This window comes from Neolamprologus multifasciatus, chromosome 4, assembly GCF_963576455.1.
Source record: "Neolamprologus multifasciatus chromosome 4, fNeoMul1.2, whole genome shotgun sequence".
Lineage (NCBI taxonomy): Eukaryota > Metazoa > Chordata > Actinopteri > Cichliformes > Cichlidae > Neolamprologus > Neolamprologus multifasciatus.
The window spans coordinates 25,443,595-25,453,117 of NC_140442.1; the positions used below are offsets into that span (position 1 = coordinate 25,443,595).

The 9,523-nt window shown below is 43.4% G+C and overlaps 1 protein-coding gene across 1 annotated transcript; it reads right to left on the minus strand.

Annotated features, from left to right (window-relative positions):
* Nucleotides 1–5,991: 5,991 nt before the first annotated feature.
* On the minus strand, nt 5,992–7,860 carry junbb (JunB proto-oncogene, AP-1 transcription factor subunit b). The gene has a single exon (XM_085155721.1). The coding sequence runs from the start codon at nt 7,500–7,502 to the stop codon at nt 6,513–6,515; it is 990 nt and encodes a 329-aa protein (XP_085011847.1). The 5' UTR covers nt 7,503–7,860; the 3' UTR covers nt 5,992–6,512.
* Nucleotides 7,861–9,523: the final 1,663 nt, after the last annotated feature.

Consider the following 9,523-nt stretch of genomic DNA (forward strand, 5'->3'; position numbering starts at 1 on the left):
CTGTGCGTCATGTCGATAATGCCACACAGCACTTGACATTTATCTGTTGAAACTCCAGACAACGAGGCACAATGTGAACGACTGTGTGTGTGTGTGTGTGTGTGGCTGTTCACTTCTTCACTGCAGCTATTTCTGCGGTGAACTGGTGCCTCTTGATGATGTTAGCTAATAACATGTCCTCTGTGAAAGTCATCATCATCACAGTAAATGACAGAGCAGAACAGAAAGGCTCACAAATGACTCCGCGTGGAATTGAGCTGATGACTGCAAGTGTGCCAGCACTTCAGTGATAAGATAAACTCTGACATAATTGCGGCGGCGTTTATCTCTTCAGCTCGGGTCATTCCTGACCATTGACAAGGCTTATGTCTGAAACAAACTGTAACATAAATGACATTATCTTTTTTGTTTTGTTTCGCAAAATCTAAATCTGACCTTCAAAGGCCAGAACACGAGTTATCTGTTCCTCTGCCTATCACTTAAGTTCATCTTCTCTCACAAATACATGCGCCGTGCAGCTGAATGGCAGTTCTGTGCATCCCTGTTCCATTCACACCCTCTATCAGTGGATTACCATGACATCAAAGGGAAACTTTCTGTGGTGAGCTGCGTTTGATATAACGCTGCATACAATACAAAATGGAAAATATGCTGAACAGTAAAAGCAAAGATTCTTCTTATACGTGATTGTGAACAGTTTTTACATTGTTACATTGTTTCTGACTGAAAAGAAATAGCTGCTGTAATCCTGACACTTTGCACACAGGTGGGTTTGCTGGTGTTATATTACAAGCAAGTGTCCCAGGTCTGGGAGGGTCAGTGAATAACTCTGTAATCAGAACTTAAAAGTTGCATGATGCCTACATTATAAATTGATATTCTGTATAAATATATATTTAATAGAAGAAGAGGCATTTTCAAATATATTATCTTTATAGGAAATAACATCATTTTGGACACATTAAGCAAAATGTGCTCATTCAAATACCTGATTAGAATAAAATCAGGTGCTTAATAAATATCCTGACAGACCGGTGTTCAGACTTGAGGTGGTAATGAACAGACATCCATATGACCATATGAGCAAAAACGCCTTCAGCAGCAGTCCATGAATTGGGTGGGACCTTTACTGCACATCCAGGGGTGTGTCAAGAAAGAAGGTATGGAGCACAAAAATATCTATTTAAATTTGTAATTATAGTAATCTACAGCTGCATTGTGACTGCACCACCTGGTGGTGCAATGATTAGCGCTGTCGCCTCACAGCAAAATGCTCCTGGGTTCAAATTCCCCAGCTGTGTGTGGAGTTTGCACGCTCTCTCCGTGCCTGTGTGGGTTCTCTCTGTGAACTCTTTAGCTATACTGCCAATACTAAATTGGCTGTAGCTGTGATTGTCTGTCTTTCTGCGGTAGCCCTCTTGCACAGAATCAATTTTCACACTATTTGTATAAGAGCACTGGCATGCACAAAGCTGTTTTATACACCAGTTTTCTAAACTGCATTCATTCCTGATCAAACAGTCCGGCGCCAGGTACAAACGTGTGTTATTTGTAAAACATTCCACTTTGATTTCTGCAAAATGCACATACAAAACTTTTTTTTTCTATTTAGGAAATTTTCTTTGGCTAGCATAAATGAGAAGATGCTGAATTCTATAGAATAGAATAGAATAGAATAGAATAATCCTTTAATTGTCCCACAAGGGGAAATTTGGTTGTAACAGCAGCCAAAAAGACACATATACAAACAAACAGTACAGAGGACACGGAACAGAAAAATACACAATTTTTACATATTTACATCAAGGACAGTGGTTACTATATACAGAGAGTACTGTACAGTTTTTAAATTAAATAAAAATAACTACAGATAAGAGGCAAACCAGGTTGTAGTGTGAATCAGTTAATTAGCTTATTGCAGTTACAGCGCAGATGTAAACATCTATGTTTGTTGGGAGCAGTTCTGATTGTACAGTCTGACAGCTGCAGGGAGGAAGGACCTGCGGAAACGCTCCTTCGTGCATCGAGGATGCAGCAGTCTGTCACTGAAGCAGCTCTGCAGTTCAGCAACATTTATATGCATGGGGTGGGAGACTCTGTCCATCAGAGATGTTATTTATTTGATAGTCGAAATAAGGAAATGTTAGTGACAAAATACACATATATAGTCACAGACAAAACCACACTTTTTAAAAGGTCGGTGCTCCTAAAGGTTTGCTCCTTTTCTAATTTTTCTCAGTTTTTTGCATTTTTGTGAAACCTGAAGGTTTCAGATCATCAAACAAATTTCAGTATCAGTGTTAGACTATTCTGTACCTTGCTAAATCATAAATTACCTGTGATTTACCCACTCTTTTGGAAAGGAAGGCATGCCTTCAGTTTTACTAGCCATAACCAGGCCTGATTACTACCAGATACAACCAGTCTGGGCTAAAAGATCTCCGAAAGCAATGCATCATGCCACGATCCAATGAAACTCAAGAACAGACGAGAAACAAAGTCACTGACATCTTTCAGTCTGGGAAGCTTTACATAGCCATTTCTAAGGTTTTGGGACTCCAGTGAACCACGGTGAGAACCGTTACCCACAAATAGAGAAAACTTTGAACAGTGGTGAACCAAAATTACTCCAACAAGCCACAAAAGAACCCAGAACAGCATTAAAAAAACAAAACAAAACAAAAAAACAACCAAAAAAAAATGCAGGCCTCACTTTCCTCAGTTAAGGTCAAAGTTCATGATTCAACAATAAGAAAGAGACCAAAAATGGCATCCATGTGAGAATTCAAGGAGAAAACCAATGGAGACCCAAAACAACACAAAAGCTCATCTCACAGTTGTTGAAAAACATCCTGAAGATCTCCACGACTTTTGGGAGAAAATATTCTGTGGACTGACGAGACAAAAGCTGACCATCATTTAAAAACAGCAATTTGTATTTACTCAGATTGTATTTGTAATATTAAAATTACTTTGATGATCTGACGCATGTAAATGTGACAAAAGTCTATTTAAAAAAAAAAAAAAAAAAGCTCAAGAACTCATTAACAAATGAGATGGACAATACTCTTTGCATTGATATAAAATGTGTAGATTACTGCATTCTGTACCTCAGATTGTGTGTTTTTCTTTTTGTACTCTTGCTACATTGTGGGCACCTTGCTCTTTACACAGTTACATTTTAGGCAACCAGCATCATTTTCAATACAATAAACCTCTTTTCATTTGATTCTGAAACCATGCTTTATGCTTTATGAAGGTTTAAGGTAAGGGTAAAATAATGGCCACACCACTGTTAAGTAGGAATTTCATTGGCCAGGGAAAGGCCGCGAAGGACGGTGTTGCTTTCAAATGCTCTTCTATTGTAATTCCAGTAGATGGAGATGTGCGTCTACAAAACCCTCAGAAGCGTCACGACAGTGACTCAGTGCATGTGTGAATCTCGAGCTGCTTTCCAGGCCACCTTTCTGCTGTAGCGTTAACGCGCCATCATACAGTATATCAGAACGTGAGCACATTCCAGCCAAAGCTGTTTAAACGTTCCCCGTATATGTGTGCTACAACCTTCACAGCTCTGTCTTATGTAACACAGAGGGCCTCCTCTGTGAGGCCCTGATACCGCCCTGTTAATGGCAGCACACATGACACAGATAATTAATTAATCACGGGTTGTTTTTTTTGTTTTTTTTGTTTTTGTTTTTGTTTTAAGAGATGAATGTATAGACTATATCATAGACTATGTCAGTTCTGTTTCATTTCCAGGTGTACGCACACACGTTACAAAGCTAAAATAAGCAAAAAAAATAAACCCTATGTGGACAATCCGAGTGCTTTTTTATGACAGCCACAAACTTTTCCTAATTCCGTTCTCATTACCCATCCAAAACAAGCCACGCAACTTCTGAGGGATCCTCAGATGGCCACCGAAAGGTGGGAGGAATATTCATGGTTCTCGAGAAGATAACAGAAGATCGGAGAGAGGGAGAGAATGAGTGAGAGCGAGAGAGAGAAAGCCAGGGCTGCGAGTGTCTGTGGGAGGGGAAGGGGGCTCGTGGAGAGGAAAATCAAACCCACCCAGGGCTCTTCGTACGTCACCGTTCACATCACAGATGTTCCCACAGACACTCAGTGTGGGTTGTGGGCCGAGGCGTGTGGAGAGCCAGTATGGCTTGAAATTGGATTTTTTTTTTTTGGGTTTTTTTTTTTGTCTTTCTTCTTTTTTTGGACTGTGTGTGCCTGCATTGTAATATGTAGGCCTGCCTACTGCGTAAATGGAGACTTAAGCGCTGGAGTGATATTTAAAAGTACTCATTCTGAGAGTTGGAGCTGTATATAAGTCATGAAAATAGCGGTGTGATGTTGCATGGTCTGTTTCACTGCTCACAATTTATATATAACTGTACATATGTAACTGTACACAAAACTGCTGAAATATAGGAAACATGTACTGATCTCAGTGTACATCCCCTTGAATATAGGTTTCTTGATAATAATAATTACAACAACAAAAAGTCGCAGAAAAAGGAGAACTTGTGTGGGCGAGCCCGGTTCTGTTTCCACGTCCAAACGGCAAAAAACAAGTGGAGTTGTTATTGATGGAAATCAAGTATTCAAATACGTGTCAAGTTAAAAGAGAATACAGGCTACCTCTCCAAAACAGCTTGAGGTGAGAGTGCGCGCACAAAACCGCAACCTTACCTCCTAGACTCTTTTGAAGTGGTTTTCGTGAGTACTGAGAGAGAGAAATCGCGTTTTTACGCCCAACTGTCTTGATTATTTGCACGTCACCGAGTGTGTTCACAGGACAGAAATCCCCCTTCGGTTTTCCTGAGACCACTTCGTACACAGCTGCTCTCTCGGCCAGTAGTCACATGGTCAGGAAAGTTTTTCAAGACCTGGTTTCCGTGGAAGCTGAAGATAGTTCGCTACGCACCATTCAACCCACCACCTTATAGCGCACACACACACACACACACACACATATATATTTTATTTTTATTTATTTATTTATTTTAAACCTGTGGTATTTGAAAAGCTTAAAATGTTTAATGATTCATTCACATCCTCTTAACACGGGACTTTTCCCACCTCTCGCTCTCTCTCCATCTTCTGAGATCCTGCTGCCGCGCATATTTGGCCGCTGATGCGTCCCACCAGAATGTTGTCCTTGGCAGCGCGCACATCCCCATCCATCCACACAGATGCTCCTGCGCGCTTCGGACGCCCACTCTCGCCTACTGCTCTGCCAACCGGCGTGGCATCTTGAGACGCCCCCGGCATTCCTGAAGGTACTAAGTCACTGTCACTTTCCGTCGTGTGCGATCTTTCAATTACACTGACACCTAAAAAATGCTGCAACAACTTTGAGGCTCGAGCGCCACCGATAGTTGGCTAGCGTACGAGTTTAAGAATCTTCATTTATTATATTAAAAAAATAACAATATTAAAAAGCACCACGATCACAGCCGTTTTATTACTGCTTCCTGTTATCACGCCAAGCTCTTGTTTAGCTTGTCTGGCTGATAAGAGATAAGAGGATCGCACTTTGCTCTCTTCCCGTTTAAACACTTTATTTACAATTGCACAATAACCAAAAGGAAATTCCGCCACCCTCACGAAGTTCGCAAATCTTATCGATACGGTATATAGAGGGAGTGAGAAGGAACCTGTTTGCGTTACCTGGGCGGGGGTTCCCAGAAATCCTCCCCTGTGACGAAGTAGTCACCAGTATGCCCATATATGGACAGCCCCTGCGTAATTAGGAAAGGCCTACATACGCAAGCTACGCTCTGTGCGTAAAAACACCGCAACCAGAATGTGCTTGTGTAAGAGTTCCTCACTGGGAGCTATAGTAACTGTTATGGTTACAGTATGGTAGGAAAGAAAACCTCGTTTGCTCTTCCCACTCTTTCCCGCTGCTGCTGCTGCTGTTGTTGTTGTTATTCTAAATTATGTGTAGATGTGTGAAAACAAAAACGCTCAACTCCACCATTTCATTTTTCATTTTTGAGACACTTTACTTAAATATACAACACAAATTATTTTTTTAAAAAGAGACACTGTAAACATTGGACATCATCAGTTTGTCTGGATCAACCGGACACATGAAATAATTTACACAATGAATAAATGCAGCCAACAAACAAAAAACTAAACAAAATGAAAAAGGAAGATGGTACAAAGTAAAACAAATAATCGTTCCCATTTTCTACCATTAGTAAACCCGACTTATGGGCATGTGCGCCCACTGTGTTGCTCAGTGTCTGCTCAGTCTGGATGCTGCCCTGGATTCTAGGGTTGAATGGTCCTGTGAGGGGTGTCCAGCATCCGGAAGTACCATTACAATCAGTCTTTTCACCCTAAAACAGCCTTCAGTATCGTCCACACCTAGCCCTCGGCCCTGTGATGCTGACTACACACGAGCCGGTAATTCCAGTGCTGCGCATGCAGAACATGACTCCAGTGTTATCACTTTTCAGTCAATTTTTTCTTTTTAGTAGTCTCTGGTGTTTTTAGAACGCCTCCAGCTTGCTCGTGAGCATCAGCTGGCAGCCGCTGCTCACGTGTGTCAGGACCTTCTGTTTGAGCTGAGCCACCTGATCCCGGAGCACCGACGCCGTGTTGGAGAGCCCCGCGTTGTCGTTCTTCAAAACTTTCACCTTCTCCTCCAGCCGGGCGATGCGCTCGAGCTTGCGCCTCCGGCATTTGGTAGCGGCTAGTCGGTTCCTCAGCCTCTTGCGCTCCGCCTTGATCCTCTCCTGGGTCTCCAGGTCGATCGGGGACATCGGAGGCGAGCCGTCGCTGCTGAGGAGGTCGGGCACGGTCTGAGGCTCCTCTTTCAGAGCGACCAGCCGCTGCGGATGGAGTCCGGAGACGGGGAGGGTATGCTGGAAAGCATGCGCGCCGTGCGTCGAGCTCTGCTGGTGGTGGCTCTGCTGGTGCGGCGGCAGGTAGCTGATGGTGGCTGTGGGGTAGCTGGATGATGAAGACAGGTTTGTGTTCGGGCAGTAGGCGTTCAGTGTTGTGTAGATGGGGGGCTCGGGCTGCAAGGCGGAACCGAAGACGCTAGAGGCCGCCGGCGAACACGTCGTAACTCCACCGGCTCCGATGGACACGTTAGGGGGGGGCATCTGGTTCATCTTGTGGAGCTCGTCCAGTGCTTTCACAAAACCCTCAGCGAAGCCCTCCTGCTCATCGGTGATGCCCCGGTTGTAGAAGTACTGGCCCGGGGTGGGAGTAGTGATCACACCGTTACTGTTTTGGATGATGAGCTTCTCGAGCTCTGGGGATGCGAGCTTCAGGGACCCCACGTCTTGCTGGCCCCCGTGGTACAGGTCTGTCTCGGCTCTCAGCTGGGATTTCAGGTTGCGATAGGGCTCTGTCAAGTTCAAATTCATATTCTGCTTTAGCAGTTTGCAGTCGTGCATTGGCGCGTCTGAGTGGCCGTAAGCCGACAGAAAAGAGTCGTCATGATAAAAAGGCTGTTCCATCTTTGTAGACATAAAGTCGTAGGAAAAAAGTGAGCTTACCGGCCGCTTACAGAAACACAGTCTCTGGGTAATCAACAAAAGTCAGTGTCAGCAGAGAGCATGCATCAAATCGGGCACTTGTAGTCTCTCTTAAACAGTGTTTCCAAATTTAAAAAAATGAAAATCACTCGAGGATGGAGAGCAAAGGAAACAAACTAGTGAAAGTCCAGCAAGAGTTCAGTATCAGCGGATTTCAAAAGTCTTTCCCGGAGCCTGTTTGCTGTGGTTTTTTCCTTCAAAATCCTGTGAAACAAAACTTCTTTCTCGCAATTCCTATTTACCGCTGTGTTTGTCTTGGTGCTTGTTGAGGTGTGTTCAGGCGGGTTCATGTGCGCCGTTTTATATACGGTGCTTCGTTGTCATTGGACAGAGTCTGTGTCTCCGCGCCCATCGAGTGCGTCGTCAAGTGACGCTAATGCCGGGAAGAGGCGACTGTAAACAAGCCTGTAGGCAAGAGAGCGCTCCGAGGAGGGCTCGCAGCGGAGACCGATGTCAGAAATAGAAAAGTCCGATGCATTTATGCACGACTTTGCGCGTTTATGGGCTGAATCAGTGGTTGTTGGGTAAGCGAGGAGGTGAGATTATTTCGTTAGAGCAAGTCGCTGCTTTTCTAATTAATTTGTAGGTTCTTTAATGTGTCTTAAAACTGCGTTAAATGCGCCAGTTTGGGTTCATTTTATGTCATTATAGCTTCATGGGATGCCCATTAGTTCACGCGCAATCTGTTGTTGGATCCATTGGGTATGAAATATACAACAAACATCAGCTGTTTACTGCAATCGGTCCCATGGAGGAAGTCGAGACTCCTTATATGGGCACACTGACGTATAAGTTCCTCTTCTGGACAACCGGGAAGCCAGGCCCACTCCAGGCCTCATTCCAGCAGCATTCCTGCTCCTGTCTAAATCCATGTGGCTAGGCAAGTTAGGGACTTTCTGCCTCAGACGATAAGTTCAGTTCTTCTAGAAAAATAACATTAATTATTTAATATGAACCATCTTTAAAAAATTAAAATACACATCCTAACTTGTGTTAATATTCATATATTTTTGGGGGGTGCTCACAGGTATTGACATGATATATTCAAATGATTTGACTGCTCCACTTCTAAGTGACGCCTGAAAGCACACAGCAGTGAAACACATCAGCAGAGCAGAAAACTGTGAGCAGGCACAGAGCAAACACTTCCTACTGTAGTAATCTGATAGGATGCTGATGTTGGCCATGTCGCCTGAAGTAAACAGCTTTGATCATGAAATAGAGGAAACTGAGGAAATTCTGTCCAACACTGCCAAAGAGGGGGGATTACACCGGGCAAGATTCACAAATAGTGTTTTACCCTTTTGATGTCAGAAGGCCATTTAAAAAAAACACCCTTTTTTTCTTTCTTTTGTTTAGATTTAGAGGTAGAGTTGCTGTGATTTGCTCGGTAGGATCGTGGCGTTGAGAGAAAAGAAATATGATTCCTCAATAGAGCACCTGTCTCAGTAGCGGAGAAGGAAACCTTTGTCTCCTGTTTGTACTTCTTCCAACGCCCACACAATCAAGCACCACTGCCTTCACTACTGTATCCCACATCCCTCTACACACAAATCAAGTCAGGTGGGATGCTTTGCAAAATCCTCTGGCTGCTCCTGAGGGATGAATCTCTGATCTTGTGTACTGAAGACAAGGCCGTGGCAGAATGTATATTACGATAACAGAAGCATATAACAAAAACTGGCTCTCGAATCTTCATCAACATGTGCAGATGATCAGTGTGACAAACCGCCTATAACCCTATCAAATATTCACACCACCCACCATGCTCCAGATGTGTTCCCATTAAAAGGATTATAAAATAGATATTACTTAACAATTAATAAAGGCAGGTATTGTTACAGGGATTTTTATGCCTTTGCAGGGACAGCAACCATGACTGGAGGCGTTATGCTTGCTAAATCTGTAGACCTGTTCCACCCATTCTCTCAAACTTGTCTCCTGAAGTGCTTTGA

Bases quoted from the DNA above. Each gene is read 5' to 3' on its own strand.
- junbb (XM_085155721.1), bottom strand. From the start codon at position 7,502: ATGTCTACAAAGATGGAACAGCCTTTTTATCATGACGACTCTTTTCTG.